Here is a 22,018-nt window from a genome sequence, read left to right on the forward strand (position 1 = left end):
GTTGCAGGGAAAAGTGCCGGGTGTGGTGGAGCTGGAGGGGAGTGTGGAGCGGACAAGGGAGTCACGGAGAGAGTTGTCAACAATGCAGTCTGTTGAAGCCAGAAGAAGTAGTTTATCATGGTAAAACTTTGGGCAGGGCCCTTCAGCACTAAAACAAAAGAGGAAAGAACTCAAAATTCCACTGAGATAACAAGGTGTAGAGCTGGATGAACACAGCAGGCCAAGTAGCATCAGAGGAGCAGGAAGGCTGACGTTTCGGGCCTAGGCACATTCTCCAGCATCCGCAGTTCCTGCTATCTCTGAATCAAAATTCGACTGGTCTGGTATCTATGAGGAGAGGAACAGAGCTAACACTTCAAGTCCGCTATGACTCTTCTTCGCAACTTCATTTTGAGTTATGGTGGACTTGAAATATTAACTTTATTTCTGTCTCCACAGATGCTGCCAGACCTGCTGAGTTTCTCCAGCACTTTCAGGTTTTATTTTGGCAGAATTTGCAGTATTTTGCTTTTATTTAACGCCTTCTGTACGAACTAGCATGGTTTATGAAAGCACATAGAAGGAGTTGAAAGTTATGCAACGGTTCACTTGGAGGGCAGTTTGACTGGGACAGCGGACAGTGGGTAGTGTATGGGATAGTAGTCAAGCTGGTAAAATAAATCTGGGATAGGAGTACACTGTCACATCAAACATTCCAACATCTGGTGTAGCATGGTGAGATAGGACATAAAGCTCCATCTACTTCAGTCCAACTATCTCAGTCCAAACCTCAAAAGTTGTGAAAGTATGGTAATATTCAAGTTCTCCTCAGCTGACATGCATCCTTGCTAAAGTCAGAATACTGTTTACTGCTATTTTCAGGGCATTTTATTATGCTGTAGCCTAAACTGGAATGAGATTGTACTCATTTAACGTGAGGCCTTTCAAACTAGAAGGCATGGAAAATATGCATCCCATCAGTTTAGGATTAATGTCAGACCAAAGAGGGAAAGAGTCTCATATATCACCCTCCAATTCATTTTTCAGCTGTGTATACCATTAGGGCAGGGTGTACTGAAAATAATTGCAAATATCAGGACAGAGCTATGTCTAATGAGTTTTAAATAATGATATGACTCATTGTATCTGGAAATTAAATGGGTTGCTGAATACATGGTGATCAATTTCCATCAATGTTACCTCCATCCCAATGTAATCATCTTATTGAAAGCGCTGAGGAAATGGTCTTGTATTGAACACAGGAGAAAAGTGAACCAATTTACAGGCTATTCAGTGTTCCAAATTTCCACTCCATACTTGCACTGAAGCTAGCCAAAGCTTTGACTCAGTTGGTTTGGGGTAGTATCCAGAAAGGAGCTGGGTTTTACCTGTGTGTGCTGTTTGTGGCATTTATTTCAAGTGAAAAACCTGATCAAAGCACAGTGAGGCAAATCAAAAAGTAATATTTTCTGTCAACTAAATTGGGATTCAAAGAAGCTGAAGATTGTAGAGTATGCGGAGACTGAGCAAGCGGAGGACTTCTATAGTTTAGAAAGTGTGGATTCAACCAGGGAGAGACTTTGCACCAGAATTAAAAAGGAAGGCCAGTTCAAGTAGCATGTTATGATTGGAGGTCTGTATGCTAAATACTAATGTTAATAAGCTAAGAATTGCTATTTTTTTTAAAAGATTGGAATATGATGAAAAGCTGCTATAGAAACTTCTACTCAGACAGTGGTGGATTAAGTTGAGCTAGCTAGTCGGACGCTGGGAACTTGATTTTAAGCTCCTGCTGGGCCCAGCATAGGTTGGGTGGCTGCTGATATCAGCCATACTGGCCAGTTCACTGGTTCCATCCCAGCCATATTTGCAGAGGAGGGATGGATGGCAGCGGAGTCACCTACCAGAACACAGTAACTGGCACAGCTCATTATGAGCCTACTGAGGCTGACTGGGATTTTCCAGTTGTCTCCAGGTTCCTGAAGAATTCCCTTAATTAATCTGCACGCCTCCAAGTGACTTCATTTTATCCAGGATTATAGTTATTTAAACTCCAGCAACTATAGCAGATATTAATCTTACACCTATATTTTGACGAAGAATGTCACATTTGCAATTTCCTAGTCCTCTGCCACCACCTAAAGATGACTGGGAATTTTGGGCATGCCACTGACATTTCCTGCCTAACTTTCTTTATCCATAAATGCATCCTTCCATTACTTGTTTCTTATCAATGTGAAGCACGCCAAGCCATTTAATATCTCCTCTTAGCCAATTTCTTCCATGGCACTCATTTTCTAAATTTGTTGAGAATAATATTTGAAACTGAAACAATTTACTGCAACTCCAACATATATCATAGATCTTTGGCATAACTGCCAGCTGATTGCATAATAAATATATTTAAACCATGGGTCCCCTGTTTTGTAACCAATCAAATTTTAACTTTAAAGCTGTGGACATCTAACCTTTGAGGTTCTGTCCTACAGCACTCCTTGTGTAGTGTGGCGTTGCATCACTGTTAGGAGTCAATTGCTTTCAGTAATGGTAGCAGTATCACATGACTGGAGTATATCCATATCATTGCAAGTTCAAAGAAACATATTCTAGGGAGTAATCAAAGATGCAACTATTTCCAACCAACGTCCTCAGTCCCAAAGGCATTGAAGTCACTGGGAGCAGGTTAAGTAGACTGAACATTTCCCTCGAACATTTAAGCACTTGATACACTAGTCACTGTTAATTTTAATGCCTAAAACTCTGTCAATTGATGAGCATAAACATGGATCAAATTAAATAGATTTACATTTGTTTTGGAATTTCTTGACTACCACTGACATGACAGTAAACTAATAAATCTCAGGTTTTTTTTGTGTGCATGATGTCAGGCCCCCCCCATTATCTAACCTGAGATAGGTGCCTCCTGAAGATCCTGATCAGAGTATGACAATATAAATTGCTATTTAGTTCTAGATCCTCTAGCCAGAGGAAGCAGCTCTCTCCATCAACCCTGTCCACACTGTCCAATCTTTATTTTTCAGTTAGATCACCTTTCATTCTTCTTAGTTCCAGAGAATATGGGCCCATTCTACTTAAGATCTCCTGATACAACAACCCTCTCATTTCTAAAATCAATGAATGAGCCTTTGTTGAACTCCTATTAAGGTAATGTACCCCTTGAGTTTGAAGACTAAAACGTTACAAAGGACTCCAGCTGTGGTCTCACTAAACACTCAAAAGCAAGATAATACTGAAGATGAGAACTCCAGAACTTGGGCAAGCTGCTCCATACAGATACAATACTGGCATCTATCTGGTTTCGTGGAATGTTGCCCAAATATGTCCCATACACAAAAGTAGGACAATTCCAACTGAACCAATTATGGCCTCATCACTTCACTTTTGATCGGCAGTCAAGTGGTGGAAGGTATCATCAACAGTGCTATCAAATAGCACTTGCTTAGCAATAACCTGCTCACTGAATTCAGCATGAGTTCTGCCAGGGAACTCACTTCCTGACCTCATTACATCCTTGGTTCAAACATGCATAAAAGAGCTTAATTCCAGAGGTGAGGTGAAAACACCTGCTTTTGATATCAAGACTGCATTTGATCAAGTGTGATATTAACAAGCAATAGCAAAATTAGATTGAGTGAGTTAGCTCACATGCATGATGGTTGTCGCTATTGGAAGTCAGTCATCCCTACTCCAGGACTTCTCTGCAGGAGTTCCTTGGAGTAGTGTCCCCATCTTCAGCTTCTTGATCAATGACCTCCCATCCATCATAAGTTCCAAAGTGTTGATATTCGCTATAGATTACATAATAGCAATATTCATGACTCTACAGATACTGAAGCAGTCAGTATCCAAATGTAGCAAAACTTGGACAATATCTAGGATTGTGCTGACAAATGGCAAGTAACATACACTCCACATAATTGCCAGGCAATGACTAGTTCCAAGAAGGGAGACTCTAACCTTCACCCCTTGACATTCCCTTGCAAGATGCCCTCCAAGTCACTCACCATCCTAACTTGGAAATATGTCACTGTTCCTGAAGTGTCACTCGTTCAAAATCCTGGAACTTCCTCCCTAACAGCGCTGTGGGTGTAACTACGCATGTGGAGTGCAGCAGTTCAAAAGGCAGCTAGAGATGGACAATAACTGTTAGTCCATCCAACAATGCGCACCTCACATTGGATGCTGGAAATCTGAAATAAACAGAAAATACTGGAAAAACTAGTCATTTCAGGGACCATGTGGGAAGAGAAACTGTTCATAGAATTTAATGTCCACCTCTGTAGCAAGTTTGTTATCTGTACCCACCTTGACTGTCAGTCTTTCTGTCCCACTGCCAATTCAGGCCCTAAAGTCAATATTAATGCTCACGTAAGGGCCTCATCCTACCTTCACTGGTGTTAACCTAGCAGGAGGCTTCTTTGTAGGAAGACTAATAAGTAAACCCATGCAAAGGTCCCAGGGGATATCACATTTAATCAGGAACTGAATGAGGAACCTAGTGTTACAAGCCCCGTTTCTTACTTTGGACTCCCTTCTTGCAACCTCCACTACTGCCAACACTAATATGTAGCCTGGATTAATTTATGATTCTAGGCCTTGAGAGGGTGTATTACTGGTGTCAGCAGCCATCTATCTGGAGGTGCTGCCATTCAGTAGAGCTTCTGGCCTCTGACTGAGGACATCTGCACTCGAGCTCCTTGATCCCAGGGAAACATTCAGCAGGCCTTCCTGAAAAGGGTCAACATGGGGCTCTCCATTAAATACCAGCCAGTTTTAAGCAGGTGAACTGAAACTCCTGTTTCAGTTGAGATTCCTTAGGTCACAGACACTTTGCAGAATTGGTAACTCAAGATCTCAATGGTCTCTACCAACTCCCACGCAGAGCAGTAATGATACTGTACTAGCCCTGCCCTCCCTAATTAACCTCGTTTAATATATTTAATTAAAGTTTTTAATTTACTTGATATTTTTAGTTTTGTTTCATCTCCTCTGATTTAGTTATTAATTTAATAAAGTAATGTAGATTCTCAGCTCTCAGTTTAAACCACTGGCCCAACTTAAAGCAAAACATGGTAATACTCATCAGCCAATTGCTCATCCATTACCAAGTAACATGAGTCTTGAATATCTTTTGCACCCTCCTCAATAATGGCATTTCAGAAACGCCAATCCAATTTGACTGAAAACTGGCTGCTCCACAGCAAGACTTCAAACCCCAAAGAAAACAAAAATAAGTCACACATTTTTCTGCTCCGAAGGGAGTGAGTATGCCTGTTTTCGAAAAAAAAATAGATCTCTCCTGGGATCTTTTGTTTTTTTTGGCCTTTGTTCAACCCTTAACGAAACTTGTTAGTTCTCAGCTGCCAAGAATTCTGTCAGGTCTTAACGGAGTTCACCAAAATGCCTCCAGATACACTACTGACACTTGCCAATCAGAACCTGAGGCCGAACTTACCAAGGGCAGACTCCCAGCTGATTGAAGTTCTGCCCCATATTGTCCCTTGAGTAATCTACTCCCACTATGTTCTTCCCAGGCTCAGTAAATTCTCTCTCTGCTCATCTTAAAGTTGCTGTCAAGCTCCAAATGATTGATTCTGTTAGTAAGAAGTCTCTACAATAAACACAAAACAAAACTCTATCACTCTGCAATCCATCCCCATGGCAACTTGAGACACATGAAATATCCAAAATATAGATATCGGTGAATTAACTTCCTACCCTAAATATTCCCTTTTGTTCTATATGAAGCCATATGAAGAAGTAAAGCCCCTTATCAAGAAGACAGTGGACATTTTGAGTTCACCACAAAACTCTGAAATATATTGCTTAAAGTTTTCCCACATCCAGCTCTGTTTTTATTAAATACATGCAGATCATCCTTTGCATTGCAATTACTTTAGGTCTGTTTACCATCCTCCCAAACCATATATTGCATGTAAAGACTTCAAATCTCCATAAAAGTTATGCTCCTAAGACATCGGAACCATAAAATTAGATATTTTTGCAATGTATCACATTTTCATGTTTTACCAGGAGTTTCCGAATGCTGATGAGATTAAAACTTGCATTCAATGGTTTTTAAAATCTCTTGTATCTTTTCTGACAGAGTCTGTTATCTCCAGTTGCGTTTGGTTTTGGATGTGAATATTTCTCTCTCTATGAGGAGCAAGGAATTGGTATCCAGTGGTTTAACCTTGTCTCCAGCCCTGTAGAGGGTGATGCATACAATTTTACTATTTCTATCATCCTCATGTTGTTTGATGCTCTCCTCTATGGCCTTGCAGCATGGTATATTGAAGCAGTGTTTCCAGGTAATTATTTATTTTATCAAGTGATGTTCTGGCAAAAGTGCAGTGTGCACACCCCATTGATCTTATGGGACTGAAAAAAGGATATTTTCAAACAAATCTCATAAGTTTGTTTACCTTTAGATGAATTAACACTGTTTTCAAAATACTTCACTTTGAGAAGCTTTTCTGATTGCTTGAGCCTTAAGTACATTGTATTTGCATTATTGAGGCATACAGATCAGGTAGGCCCATGTTTCTTCACATTGAATTAGCCAATCTCAGTTGGGTGGCTTTCGGAAAACTGCCATTTATTACCTTCCCCTGGGTTGGGGATTAGGATGATCAGCTGGGTTTCCAGCTATCTGATGACTGCTGCTGCTAGAAGCCACATCTTTCAAGTATTGGCTGAGAACTAACCAGACTAGTCCAAGATGACCCTATGGCTAACTATCCTTCCAGTTCAATATAACGTTCTTACATGAAAGTCAGCAATACCTGTCAACCAAATCTCAGGAAGAGTCAGCTTTTTCAAAAGATATGAAGAAAGGCAACTATTTTGATATGTATGTACAATTTAAGTATTCAGTAGAACATAAACCTGGCTGAATTCTATTGGTTCACATTTCCTTTGTTGTCATATTGTTGATTATATTGGAGAATTAATTGAGTAGCCAGTTTTTGTTCTCCTCTGCTAATCTGCCCGTATTAATGCTCCTCCCTAGTTTAGAGATCTCCTACTTCTGTTTCCTGATTACACATTCTGAATTTCCATTCAAATATAACTTTTGTCATTACTCCCTACTGGTTTAACTCCTGTCTTTTTCATGGTCCCACACTCCACAATTAGCAGCTGTTTCTTAGGCCACTATCCTCCAGTCTTTTAAAAATCTTGATGTGTCTCTTGTCTTAGGTGGTATCCTGTTTCTCTGAGGCAAGAGATTCTGGTAAAACCCTACTTTAGGGCTTTGAGCCCATAATCTATGTTAATATTTAAAGTAGCACTTGTGGTGTTTCGTTAGAAATGTCGCTTTTTGGTGAAACATTAAATTGAGGCCTTGTTTACCTATTTAAATCAGTATAATGGGACCTGCTGCATAATTTGCAGGACAAGGAGTTGTCTTGGTTTCATGACCAATATTCATCCCTCAACCAGCGACATCAAAATAACTTTGACTGGGCCATCCAATTCATGTGCTACGGAACTTTATAGCCTGAAGATTGGACACTGTTTACCTACAGACAAACATTGACTGCACTTCAATAACAATTCTTTGGCTGAAGATGTGAAATTTACAATGTAAATGCATGTTCTTTCTGATACGTTTTCTATTATCTTATTCTTTCTACTTTCAAAGTTCTTCAATAAAACTTATTCCCTTTGATTAATTCACCATCTCAATTCTCCCCATTCCTTCCACATTTTCCAACACTTGATTGTGTCTCCCTATTCTAAGGTTTATCTGAGGTGCCTTTCTGCACATAAAATGCTATATGAAAGAAAGTATTGGGTGTTGATTGGGTGGATGATTCTGATCTCCTATTACTGGATTTTTTTCTTGTAGGTCAATACGGATTTCCCAAACCCTGGTATTTTCCTGTCCTCAGGAGTTATTGGTGTGGAGAGTTCTATTGTAATGAGGATTTGTTCGAATTCCCTGATAACCGCAGCACCAATAAAGGTGAGAAGCTCAGTACTACTGTTTGTGTTTATTTTTGTGTCTCCAATAATTTTAAGATCATTAGCAGTCTGAAAGACCACTGACCTGAAATATTAACACTTTCTCTCCACGGACACCGCAGACCTGCTAAATATTTCTAGCATTTTCTGTTTTAAATTTGAATTTCCGGTATCCATAGTATTTTAGTTTTGTTCCTCGGAATGTCTTGCCAGTATGTGGCCACATTATATTCCAAAACATTCATCTGAATAACAACTGATACACAGATGCACTTAGATCACTCTACAGTGTAGGTCTGGAGAGCTGGCGTGAAATGTTTGAAAATCTGGGCTATCCCCTCTAAGATTAGAGTTTTCTTGCAGATGGGTACAGCCAATCTTGGTGTTGCATGTGGCCAGTTGAGTTATCAATCTTTTGATCTGTCATTTTGCGCTGCCATGAGATTTGGGACTTTGGCTTCTGTCCGGGACTTTACAGAAGTTGTTCTCATGTTCTAACTGTCTTTTTTAGTAATATGTGACACTAATGGTTTCTCCCTTACCCATGATTTCCTACTGTGTGCTGGTAGGTTGCTGACATTTTTATTTAATCTACTATTCATAGTACTAATTTATTTAGCATATCTCTCTAGCATTTCTTCACCATCTCTAACATGATTGCTGATGTCTTTACTACATATTTAAATGCATCACCTACCTCATCATGTCTATTGTCATTGTATTACCTTTCCCAAAAGTTTCTCTCAGCTTTTATTTAATGTTATTTAATTATTTCCTTAAACTACTTCCATTCTCACCATCTCCTTCCACCAGCCCACACCTCACAGCTCTCCCCCTAATCCCCCCTGTCCTGAGCTCTTTGAGTTTGAAGTTTTGCTCTAGCGACACAGTTCTTAAACTTCTGTGATTAATTTCAATTTCATTTGTGAATCTTTTAAAGTACTCATTAATGAGTTGTGGACCATTGTCTGAAACAATCTCAACTGGTAAACCCATGTATCAAAAAGATTTCCTTCAGTGATTTGATCACTATAACAGCTGTCATACTGTGAAGTCTGGTAACTTCTTGCTACTTGGAATAATAGCTTACTGTGATCAATTATAGACTTCCTTGATTTTCAAGGGAAACTAATTCCAACTTTGCCATAGCCTATCTGATGGACTAGAAAATAAGGCTTCCGTTGGTGCCTTGCTATTAATTGCACATATATGGCAGTACAATTCAAATATTCAATTTCTTGTGAAATTCCTGACTACGGTACAGAGAGTTGTGTCTGAGCTATATGATTGACTTTTCCCAAATGGCCTTCATGAATTTTATGAAAGCTTTCTTCCTTCATAACATGTGATTTAAAAATTAGAAGATCACCTGCGATGATAAAATGCTTAATTTGTTTGCAATAATTCCGTAATAGATGGATTATATTCTGACCAAGCATTTTTGCAGAATTTCCTGATTTGGCTGCATTCTTTATCTGCCTTTTGTGCTTCTCAACTTTATTGTCATTTCTTCTCAGAAGCTTGTAAAGAATTTGTTATGATTGACCAAAATGTATCTGCTTCTAATAAGAACAAAGTTCCTTGCGTCAGTTTGATTCACTTTAGCTTTGGATGGCGTGTTCATTTGTGATCTGTGCTTTTCCTGGTACATACACTGATGTGTAATCACTATGCATTTGCCTGAGTCTGAGGCACGGTGTACATAATAATGTTTTGATTATCTCTTTGGAATTTAATTGTAATTAATGATTTGTGATCTTTTAATTTGAAGCTTGGATTTCATCACAGTCTGAGAATCACTCCCATCCCCATGTTAATGCCAATTCCTCTTCCTCTATTGTTGCATCACACAGTTCTGTTTCATTTAATGCCTGGAATTGATGTAAACTGGCTTTCTTCTGCTATTGACCTGGACCTGAATAAATTCTGCTTTAAACCTGTTGAGGTTGCATGTCTTAAAATGCGCCAGCACATCTGAACAAGTGAATTTCTCTTATCTTCTGAAATGTTATGGTTTACTCAATGCATCAAAGCCTCTGTTGATCTTTTCCCAAAAGACCCTTTAAATCCCTTAATTGTTGCCTGATTTGAAATAGACTTCTCTACCTGGTTGATCATTGCTAGAAATCTCTAGCCACTATTGATACCCTTTTTAGTTGTGGAAAATCACAAGTGGCTTTTGGTTTCCTGGGAATTATCATTAGCCCGTCTGTTGGATAATATGTATATCTAATGAATATGACTCTCATTCTTGCAATTTTTTTCTTCCACTGAAGACATTATATGGACTTCTCTTTCTGGAGTGCTTCATTTGTATGAGGATAACAAATCCTCTGAGCTCATCATTTGACTTGAGAATTGTTCCAGGCTCTGAACACCACTTTGTTAGCTGTGTGACAGGTTGGGTACTACTCCACTGTGCCGCATACTATTGAGTTGTACTTTAGTTTTCTTTAGTGATAAGTGTGGTATCCTTCTGTGAGTGTATAGACATATTTGCTTAACAACCTGAAGAATTGTGATGTATTATTCTTTCTTAAGCTTAAGTAGACCTTGGACAAACTAAGGGAATTTTGTTTTTGGAATCCTGTCCAATTGTCTTGCTGTATGACCTTTTCTACTGTTTCTAAAAGACTTATTTATATGCATGCATTTCTAGTCAATAAAGATCATCTTTGAGACAATAAAACAGGATTGAATTCTGAAGAAGGGTCACTGGACCCAAAACATTAACTCTGTTTTCTCTCCACAGATGCTGCCAGACCTCCTCAGTTTTTCCAGCAATTTCTGTTTTTATTTCTGATTTCCAGCATCCACCATTCTTCAGTTTTTTTCGTTTAAAGATCTTTGATTTTTTTTAAGAAGTAGAGTCTCATTGATCTCTCGCTCCTTACAGTAGCAAGCTAACCTTTTACTTGAAGATTTGTTGGATCCTTGTAGCTTAATGTTTGATGCCGTACATCTACTTGCAAATGGTCTGCCAATATTACAGCACCTGATCCAATGTCTCACTTGAACTCTCTCTTTTTTGTTTTTTGAAGCCTTTTGTCTCTGGTACGACTAACCAGAATCTCTCTTTGTCTATCTTGACTTCACCAAAGAAAGTGTTTTTTGCATTTTAAGTTTCTAATTTCTTGGACTTCTTGCTTTTCAGCGATTTTCTCCTTTTCATCTATTGCTGCATTTTGAAATCTGCAAAGTCTTCCCACATTGCAAACACTGTTTCATTAAAAACCAAAAGAACTGCAGATTCTGTAAATCAGAGACAAAAATAGAAGTTGCTGGAAAAGCTCAGCAGGTATGGCAACAATAAGTGTGTAATAGCAGACTGTGTGATAGCAAGGCCTAGTGTGTGGGGGTATGGTAAGGACATGGAAGAGCTCAAGCCTAAAGTTATTAAACTCGATTATTGAGTCTGGAAGGCTGCAAGGTTCCCAAGCAGAAAATGAGGTGTTGTTCTTCCAGCTTGCGCTGAGCTTCACTGGAGCATTGCAGCAAACCTGAGACCGATGTTGGCCAGGGAACAGGATGGTGTGTTGAAGTGTCAAGCAACTGGAAGTTCAGGGTCTTTTTTTCAAACAGAACGCAAGTATTCTGTGAAGTGGTCACCTAGTTTATGCTTTGTTTACCCACACTGGAGACCACATTGTGAGCAGCTAATGCAGTAGACTAGATTATGAGAAGTGCAGGTAAAGTGCTGCTTCACCTGGAAGGTATGTTTGGGCCCTCGGATACTGAGGAGGGAGGATGTAAATGGGCAGGTGTTACACCTTCTGTAGTTGCAACAGAAGGTGCCATGAGGCTGGGGGTGGAGGCTTGTTGTTGGCAATTAAGGAAGAGTGGACCAGGGTGTCCCGGAAGAAACTGTCGCTGCGGAAGACTGATGAGAGTGGAGGGGAATATGTGACTCGAGGTGGCATCTTGCTGGAGGTGCTGGAAATGGCTAATAATCCTCTGCCTGTGGATGCTGTGGAATGGTAGATAAGGACAAGGGGGGGAACCCTTTTGCAGTTGCAGGAGGGAAGAAAGTGGGTGAGGGCCAAAGTGTGGGAGATGGGTTGGACCCTGCTGAGGGCCCTGTCAAAAAGAGGGCTGGGGAATTCTTGGTTGAGGAAGAACATGGACATTTTGGAGGCTCCCATGTCGAAGTTGGCATCATCAAAACGTACGTGATGGAAATGGAGGAAATGGGAGAATGGAATAGAGTCTTTACAGGAAGCAGGATGCAAGGGTGTAGAGTCCAGGTAACTGTGGGAGTCGACGGGTATATAGTGGATATTGGTGGACAGTCTATCCCGAGAAATAGAAACAGATGTTGAGGAAGGGAAGGGAGGAGTCAGACAAACCAGGTGAAGGTGAGAGCGGGGTGGTAATTGGAAGCAAAATCGATGAACTTTTCCAATTCTGGTCGAGAGAGAGAGGCAGCACCAACGATATCATCGATATACTGGAGAACAATTTTTGGGTGGGGACCAGAATAGGACTGGAACAAGGAGTCGGGCATAACTGGGGCCCATGTGCGTACCCATGGCCACCTCCTCTGACCTGAAGAAAATGAGAGGAGTTCAAAGTTGTTGAGGGTGAGGACGAGCTTGGCCAGGCAGAAGCGGCTGTCAGCGGATGCAGATAGTTCAGGCCCTTGTTCCAGGAAGAAGCGGAGAGCCCTGAGACCATCCTGGTCGGGATGGATGTCCATGGTAAAGAGGAGGCAGCTGGACCCTGCAAACTGGAAATTCTGAAACTGGTGTAAAGCATGAAAGGAATTGCAGATGTAAGTGGGCAGAGACTGCGCCAGGGGAGAAAAGACCGAGTGTAGGTAGGAAGAGATGAGTTCTGTGGGGCAGGGGCAGGCAGAAGCAATGGGTCTGCCCGGGCAGTTTGTGGATTTTGGGAAGGAGTTAGAAGTGAGCTGTGTGGTGTAGGGGTGCAGTCACTTTGGAGGCAGTGGGAGGGGGAGATCACCAGATGAAATGAGGTTGGTGACCGTAGTGGACACAATGGCCTGATGTTCTATCATGAGATCATGATCTGGGGGAGGTAGGAAGTATCTGAGAGCTGGCACTCGGCCTCTGCAATGTAGAGGTCAGTCTGCCAGACTACAACAACACCACCTATATTGGCAGGTTTAATTACAAGTCACGATTGATTCTGAAAGTGTGGAGTGCAGTCAGTTCATCGGAGGATAGGTTGGAATGGGTAAAGGACGTAAAAACTCTTTCTCCTGCTGAGCATTCTGGCGTCTGTAGTATTGTTTTGCTCCGTAATGTGAACACTTTAAGTGGCTGCTGCACTGTTTTTCTGTTCTTGCCCCATTTTCATGTGGTTTTTGTGTTGTTGGGACTGCCTCTTTTAGCCTACCCAACTAACTGTACGATCAAATGACAGTTAGTCAAAGTTAAATTATTGCTGATAAAGACACATGTTGACAAAGCTTTCCATCTTATACTCACCAGGGTAATTCTTGACATTGCATACGTAAAGGGGAATAGTATTTGGATACAGTATGAGCAGAGCATATTTATTGGTTCGTAAGTGTACTTTGGTAGAAATGTTGCTCTACCAGTTAACTGTTTTATCCAAAAGCTCATTACTTACACAGATTATTGTCCAATTCTGAGCTCTGATTTCAGCTTACATAGTGCACTGAACCACTTCTTCCAAAGTCAAATCCTCCTTGGCCAAAAGTCTAATAACTTTATCATTGAAGATGCTTTTGATGACCCAATTGTGAATCAGGTTTATCTTTGAATGCTTAATACTGACAAGTTTATACAGGTCTTAAAGGAACTATTTGATGGATTCCCATGACCTCTGGGATCTCTGATTAAATCATTGCTTTACTAGGTTCCATTTTGGGATGAAATATTGAATTCCTTTAAAATGAATTCTAGATCTGCAATAATCCCTTCTGCCCATTGTGGCATGAGGATGTTATTAGAAAAATGCTCAACTAACTACAGGATTGTGCTAACCTGGTGCTTTCTGCTCTTTGACATACAAACCCAATGTTTTTTGATAACTTTTTGGAACTGCTTCTTCCGTAACAGCCAGTGCTTATTTATCTGAGCACTTTGTTTTCAGTTGGCTGGGGCATGAACAGTCAATGCACACTACCACCAGTGGCTACTGTATAGATCTGACCAAGGGAAGTCTTCTGATTTTGTTGTCTTGAAGTCTGCTGCTGATATTTCCTTTATATATTTCAACATTTGGCTCCACTGGATAATTATCATGCTGCTGTCATGGTTGATCTGTCTTCCTGGTTTGAGCTGACATGAGGTTTGGGACATAGTTCTGTCCTGCACTTTGAAGAGGTTTCTATCTTAGGCTCAAACTGTGTTTTTGTAATAAGTGTCCCTAAAGGCTCCTCTCATCTGACTTTTGTTGGTATTTGCAAATCTTTTTTTTAACATCACTATACATATTGCTGATCTCTATAATACATCATCATAGAGGTCTACAGCACAGAAAAAGGCCCTTTGAGTCTGCACTGATCAAACTAACTGTTTTTCTTCAGAACTGAAGAGGGATCACTGGACCCAAATCATTTACTCTGCTTTCTCTCAACAAATGCTGCCAGACCTGTAGAATTTTTCTAGCAGTTTCTGTTTTTGTTTCTGATTTCCACCATCAGCAGTTCTTTGATTTTCTTATCACCTAACTATTGTAATTGCTTTTTCCAGCACTTAACCTTGCATTCCATTTTGAACCACCTTTTCTTACCTTAAATTGCCCCTGATGCCCAGGATCCTACTGTTCATGATGCATTTCCTTGTTTGTCCCGCCCAAGTGCATCACTTCACATTTAGCTCTGTAGTACAGGCTATTCCATCCTTTCTTCTCTAGCATGTGACTGCTCATGTTACTGTTACATCACGCTATTCGTCACCATCTCAGACATTATCCATTCTCAGTAGACTACAACCAATTCACCTCCCATTTTTAAAGACAAAACTGGTGTGAATTGCAGGCCTGATCCACCTAACCGTTTTGGAGAAGTGTGTGACAAGGGGAAGCACAAGGGAGTCAAACAATGCATTGACATTGCTGACATTTTGTTTAAGCGACAAGTAAAGGAAAAATCCTGTGGTCAATTTAAAATTAGCAAAAGGAGTAAAATTTTAAACTTGTCTTGTTTGCTGTGTGACTGAGTTTGTGACAATTCTGTATAATTAACATTTAGGAACATCTTTTTTGTGATTCTTTCAGTCCATCTGGAGCAGGAACCAACTCACCTCAAGTTGGGGGTGTCCATCCAGAACCTAGTGAAAGTTTACGGAAATGGGAAGAAAGTGGCTGTAAATGGACTTAGCGTTAATTTCTATGAGGGGCAAATCACCTCATTCTTGGGGCATAATGGAGCTGGAAAAACAACTACCATGTAAGACTTGTTTGATGGGTGGTTGATGGAGATGTGTGGGTGGGGGAGAGGTCTTACCTGGCTAAGATTTTTTAATGTTAAATAAGCATTACTATATTACAATATTTGATCTAATAATAGTTAATAATTGGCCATCGTAATGCCACTGAGATGTACGTTGCAGTTTTCGAGATACCTTAACAAGGATTATGAATTACTGAGACGAATTTAAACACTGATGTCAGGTGGACTTCGTGGGCAGTTCTGATCAAACGATTCAAGAAAAGATCAAGTGAAATTACACAACTTTTAACAAAGAAATGTCACAGTATTCTTGACACACTTCACGTGCTGTTGACCACTCTGCTCTGTAGTTTGTTTCTTTTCACAAGTTTCTTCCTCAGTCTCTCCCTTTGGCATTTCCCTTAACTCTAATTTCTTCTATCTCTCTCCCCTTACCTCCCTCACCCCCATTTTTTCCACATTTCCCACACACCACCTTCCTTGCTGCACACTCTTATTTTTCCTTGCCCCTTTTTTTTCTCTATCCTCCTTTTCTCAATCTCCCCATTACCTCTGTATTTTCTCTCTCTCAGACAGTCAGTCTCACACTCGCTTCATCTGTTTCATTTTCATTCTCTCTCTCACTCATCCACTCTTGAAAAAACATTATCGCATTTTTGGAAGAGTGCACAAAATAAATATCCAATTATAAATTATTGACACATTACTATTATAAATGTTGCACTCTCAGGTACGAGCTTGCTCAGCTAGTGTTCTTAGATTAAGGAAACTGCCTGCTCGGCTTTTCCTTTAAGTTCTCTCCATCTCATGGCTTACATTCAAAACTTACATAAAAATTTTATAAATTGTTTTTAGTTTCTTTTAAATGCAATAATTGTTACATTCAAAGTTGGTGAAGCTGGTATTCTCTGCCACTGGAACTTTGAATCTCTTTGTGATTAAGTACATGTTTTGTTGGATTATATAATGAAACACACCAAAACATTATTGTTCCTGAGATCTTGCATTGGATAAATAAAATTGTCATGTGTGACACAAATTATTTTTCAGCCAAACTGAGGTTTAAAGCAATTATGGAGGCGTCTTCGTACCTGTACCTGAAAATTAGGTAGATCTCAGGAGCTTCACGCCTGACGGGTCATCTCAAATTATACTGACATTTTTATAAGCAAAAGTTACAATTGTTCAGCACACTACCAAATCTTACCAACATCATGAAATGTGTGTGACTGAAAAAAAACATTTAGCCCACTATGCTGTTACCAGCTCCCCAAACAAATTTGTGCTTATTTTATTCCCTTATCTATTCCCATTATTCTTTGATATTTAATCAGTTCATCTGTTTTTGGTAGTTTAATTAATAAAGGAATGTTGGTCAGGACAGCAGGAGAACTCCTTATACTTTTTAAATCTTACCACAAAAGCACAGGCTTTCCAATGTTGCTGTCTGCATAGGGCATAGGCTAGTGTTGGATAAGCTATTGACTCAAGATTTGGAATAAAACATTGAATCCACAACCTAACTTACCTGGGACTGCTCCCAAATTAGGGAAGCCCAGCATCTACAGACTAGTTCAATCAGCACCTGGAAGTAAAGTGGTCAATTAATGTCTCAATTAGAACTTTTCATGACGTACAAAAGGTGCAATGAGCTGGATATCAATTCAAGGTTCTCTTACTTGAGCTGCAAAGATATTAAGAAGCAAGAGAGCTGAACAAAGAGAATGCAAGTGGTAAAACCAATGAAAGTATCTGTAGGAAGATGAGAAAGAGCAGAGACGGAAGTGATTCTGGGTATTTTGAAGTCAGGCCAGAGGGTTGGAAATTGTTCTAGAGGAAGGTGAAATGCTGTTTCTGACAGTTGCGTTGTCAAATTCCAACATTTAAAATCAATGAGTCTTTTCTGTTGCCAGATATTGAAGAATCTCCCATGAACCTCCATTATTTTTCATCTCAGCTTTTCTGCAGTGTCACTTCAGTTATAGTCTGAAATTATGTTTATTGTTGCCTGCAAGGTCTATCCTGACTGGATTGTTCCCACCCACCTCTGGGACAGCATATATTCTGGGCAGAAATATCTTCACAGAGATGGATACGATCAGAAAGTCACTAGGGATGTGTCCACAGCATAATGTACTTTTTGACATGTAAGTATTTCTTTTTAAATAAGGACCTTTACATCAATAGATCAAAGACAGTTGTGGAAGACAGGCTATTACTCTTTTCCGGCTTATTTAACTGGAAAAATCAGAAGTCCTCCAAATAACAGTATCCATCATCTGTGCCTTTGTCAACTTTAGACTTTACTATGCCAATGTTTTCCTGGCACGGTTCCAATCTTTCATTTCCATAAACCTGAACTCATCAAAAACTCTACACCTTTCCTAACTCTTACCATATCCAACGCCCACCACTGCACACTGACCTACATTTATCTCCTTGTCTAGCAATACCTCATTTTAAAATATTATCCTTATTTTTAAGTTCCTCCATGGCCTTGTCCATCCATATGTCTTGCTATCTCCAGTCCTTTAAATATCTCTAATATCTGTATTCTTCAAACTCTGATCTCTTCCAATTTTAATTTCTTCAGCATTTTCAGCTGCACCTTCAGTAATCAAGGTCTTAAACTGTGGAATTCTCTCCATAAACCTCTCCTGTAACCCTCTGTCCCTCTCCTCCTTTAAGCTGCTATTTAAAGCCTACTTCTTCCACAAAGATTTAGGACAAATGTCCTAAAATCATTACATGGCTTGCTACTGTTTTGTTTGACAACATGATATTGAATACACTTCAGAATACTTCACTATATCAAAGGTGCTAAATAAAGACCAGTTGATATTGTTTCAGAATTAATTCCAAGAGTCCTTTTCTTTAAATTTTCATTACCGTACCCAACTATTGATTCATTTGTGTGAAGAACATCCTCCTGCCCATCCCATGTTTGCCTTTTTCCATTCTAGCCAATTCTCTAGCACTTATTGCAGTAAAAAGAAAAACATGTCACATCATTCATGCCCGCTACTGGTGGTAACTGACAGTACTTTGTCTAAGCAGTAAGTGTGAACATCAAGGGTGATTTATAATGCAAACATGGGACCTGCCAGTCAACAAGAGCCCTGCGTTACTCCTTTGTGAAAGGCTTGCCAAATAGATAGCTGTGGCCAGCAGCAATGCTTTCCTGTGATTAAAGACCCAGGGAGTGGAAATTCTGGCCCCAGATTGCCATCCTGAGGCCACAGCTGTTCATTGCAGGTAGTGCTAACAGGAGAGGTGGCAGCTACTAACAAGTCAGCCAGAAAGAGACCTAGGAGGTGAGGGACAGGATAGATGACGAATGAGGGAAGGGAGGTTGTTTGCAATGCTGGGTACCTTATTTAAAGTTAATCAAGGCAGAGGCCAGAACATGGTCGCGCCCTATCTGACACTGTCCCACGCTATTAAATACCAATCGAGCCAGATTTCTCCCTCCCTCTGAGTGGAAAAGAAACAGCACTAAAGCTCAAAACGAAAGCTTCTAACTCAAGAAGACCTAGGTCCAATTGACCAACTACTGAATTAAGGATTGCTGCAGTCAAGAACAGGCCCAAGAATAATCTTCTGCTGCTATGATGCTGCTTGGTCTGCTGTGTTCATCCAGCTCTGCACCTTGTTGCCTCTGTCTTCATCTGTATGGTATGGCTTAAAACTGAATGATATGTTTGCCCACAGTGACTAATGTGAGAAATTGATTCATTGCTTCTCGGGAAAGCAGTCTTCTTGAACATTAAACATTAATAAGTGTACAGCTTCAAAGCAGAGGTTGGACCACTTGATTTGGAAATCAAGAGGTCAGCGACATTTGCGTGCCTACTTCAATCGAAATCTATAAAAGACCAATGGAGAAAGGATCCTACAAGACAGAATGAGAGATTATTTCTAATATGTAGTTGTTAAACTGTCATTTTTAGATTGACTGTGGAGGAGCACATCTGGTTTTATGGAAGGCTGAAGGGGCTGACTGAGGAGGAGGTAAATGAAGAAATGAAGTTGATGATCGATGATGTGGATTTGGTGCACAAACGTCGAGAACAAACAAAAAATCTCTCGGGTGAGGAGTCAATTCTTCCCATGCCCCAGTGTAGGAGGTCACTGTACTTTTTTTCTGCTGAAATGTATAAACTTTCAATTTTTGCATTTACTTTCAGGTGGCATGCAACGAAAGCTTTCAGTCGCTATAGCGTTTGTTGGTGGGTCAAAGGTTGTTATTTTAGATGAACCAACTGCTGGTGTTGACCCTTATTCCCGCCGAGGAATATGGGAGCTCTTACTTAAATATAGAAAAGGTGAGCCATGTAACAAATGACTGTTAGTTTGTCAGGGAGAGTAATACTGCATAATTGAATGTTGCAGTTAGATCAATAATAAGTTGGTGGATATTCTCTGCCAAATGTTTTGTTGTATTTGTGCCCAAGTTGCTGATGTAAACTGTTTTTAAAAAGAAAATGAAAAAAAATGTTGCGACAAATTCTATTCAAAAGGAACATGGGGAAACAGAACCTCTCAATGGGCAGAGGCTTCAGGTCACTTGCAGCTCTCTTCCCTTTGCTGAGTCGCCGCCCTTACTTCCTCCAGTCCTAAGTCACCTCTCTCCCTAACTCCATTGATTTCCTTGCAGTTGCTTTTATGACTAAAATGCATTGTTTTTCTGGTTACCAAGACCAGCATCTAAACATCATTTTGCAATGCAACTACATGAAATAAACCAAATTTTAATCTAAATTTGGAGTTTTATTGTTGATCCTTTAAATTTTTGATCCAGAGGCAAGGTCAACAATCATTAAACTGAAGCAAATGCTTTCATGATTGGCTGTATGAAAACCACTCATGATTGATTTTACACTCTCGAAATGGACTGATTTATTAAATGTCTTAAATATTTACCAGTTGCTGGGGTGAAGATGCTGAATTTCCTTTGGTACTTTCTCAGAGTGGCCAAGCTTCTGCCTGTTGCCAGACAGTTTGGACTGTAGAGGACATCAGAGCCAATTTCTGTGCTCTTTGGCTGGGAAGAACTAAAAATGATCAAGTGTAGAATACCAGCTGATTGCTATCTCCTACATCCTAACCCTCCAAAACCTCCCATGCCGAACTTCTCTACAACCACCAGTCCCCATCCCTCATCCCTAGGGCTACTGAGAGCAATTGTAATGGCACTCATTGCCATGCAAGCTGAGATCAGCTGACTGACCAAGGATTGATTTCAGGAACTTGACAAATCTGTAACTCTTTATGACTTTTTAAAAAAGAAATTACTTTTGTTAGCTGTGGTTCATTATCCTGCAGGCCGCACCATAATATTATCAACCCATTACATGGATGAGGCGGACCTCCTCGGGGATAGAATTGCCATTATCTCCCATGGAAAGCTCTGCTGCTGTGGCTCTTCACTGTTCCTTAAAAATCATTTAGGAACTGGCTATTACCTGACTTTAGTGAAAAAAGAAAATGACAAGACAACGCCAGCCAGCTCCAGCAGCACCACCATTGGTCTGAGGAAGGTATCATAAGAGTTGCGTCTGCATATGTTCCTCTTATACAATCGAGTATAGTGTGAGTGGCTAAAGAGTTCCCTTTGACAACTAGATAAGGAGGAAATTTTTGTGGCAATATAGGTGACTGCTGCCAATAGATGGTGGAAATGCCATTTCTACGGGCTAGAATTTAGGCTTTAATGCAGCTAATGCATTTTTTTGCTGAAGGGAAGGGTTTTTTGACCAAGTGACGAGTATTCATTTGTCCAAAAAGACAATACATTTAATTTGTTTAAAGTTTGTATTTTCTTTAATTTATAAAATGCTATATAGGTGAGATAAGTAAATGATAACGTAGAGTACATTAGGAAGGTAAAGGTAACATCTCCATAGTTCTACTGGATCGCAGGAATGCTGTCTCATAAGAGAGTGATAAGCTGGTGTTGGTTTTTGAGGGTCACCATTCTGCAGGTGAGGGGAGAGGTTGCAAAGGAGAGTACTTATCGGTAACCTCTGCAGTGGGGGAGTTGAACTCATGCTGTTGGCATCACTCTGCATTGCAAACCAGTCGTCCAGCCAACTGTCTCTTGTGCACCAAGATCGAGATCATTAATATATATCAGGAAAAGCAAAGGTTCCAAAACCAACCCTGGCGCTCTCCACTCCAAACCAACCTCTAGCCCAGAAAATATTCATTAACTGTTACTCTGTTTCCTATCCTCAGCCAATTTTGTAACCATATTGCTACTTTAAATTATTCCATGAACTCTAACTTTTCTCACCAGTCTGTCATGTGACACTGTATTGAACACTTTTTGGAAGTCCATGTACACCACAATAACAGCCTTCCCCTCATCAGCTCTGTTACTACTTCAGCAAGTTAGTTAAATATGATCATTCCATGTGAAATCCATGCCGACTGTTCCTAATTAGCCCACACCTTTCCATACGATTTAAGTTTTCAGCTACTATTTAAAGCCACATCCTAGTATCTGTTCAGAGATAGTAGGAACTGCAGATGCTGGAGAATCCGAGACAACAAGGTGCAGGCGTGGATGAACACAGCAGGCCAAGCAGCATCATAGGAGCAGAGAGGCTGACGTTTTCTGATGAAGGGTCTAGGCCCGAAACGTCAGCCTCTCTGCTCCTATGA

General features: G+C 40.2%; 1 protein-coding gene across 1 annotated transcript in view; it reads left to right on the forward strand.

The window, feature by feature from the left end:
- The window catches only part of abca7 (ATP-binding cassette, sub-family A (ABC1), member 7), a 181,282-nt gene that overhangs the window by 105,899 nt on the left and 53,365 nt on the right, over positions 1 to 22,018 (forward strand). Inside the window, exons 17-23 of the mRNA XM_048613899.1 lie at positions 6,107 to 6,311; positions 7,853 to 7,969; positions 15,178 to 15,349; positions 17,368 to 17,499; positions 19,303 to 19,442; positions 19,540 to 19,677; positions 20,678 to 20,892. Of these exons, the coding sequence (XP_048469856.1) occupies positions 6,107 to 6,311; positions 7,853 to 7,969; positions 15,178 to 15,349; positions 17,368 to 17,499; positions 19,303 to 19,442; positions 19,540 to 19,677; positions 20,678 to 20,892 (1,119 nt within the window). The remainder of the gene's footprint in view (positions 1 to 6,106; positions 6,312 to 7,852; positions 7,970 to 15,177; positions 15,350 to 17,367; positions 17,500 to 19,302; positions 19,443 to 19,539; positions 19,678 to 20,677; positions 20,893 to 22,018) is intronic.

Source organism: Rhincodon typus, chromosome 29 (assembly GCF_021869965.1).
Source record: "Rhincodon typus isolate 14 chromosome 29, sRhiTyp1.1, whole genome shotgun sequence".
Taxonomy (NCBI): domain Eukaryota; kingdom Metazoa; phylum Chordata; class Chondrichthyes; order Orectolobiformes; family Rhincodontidae; genus Rhincodon; species Rhincodon typus.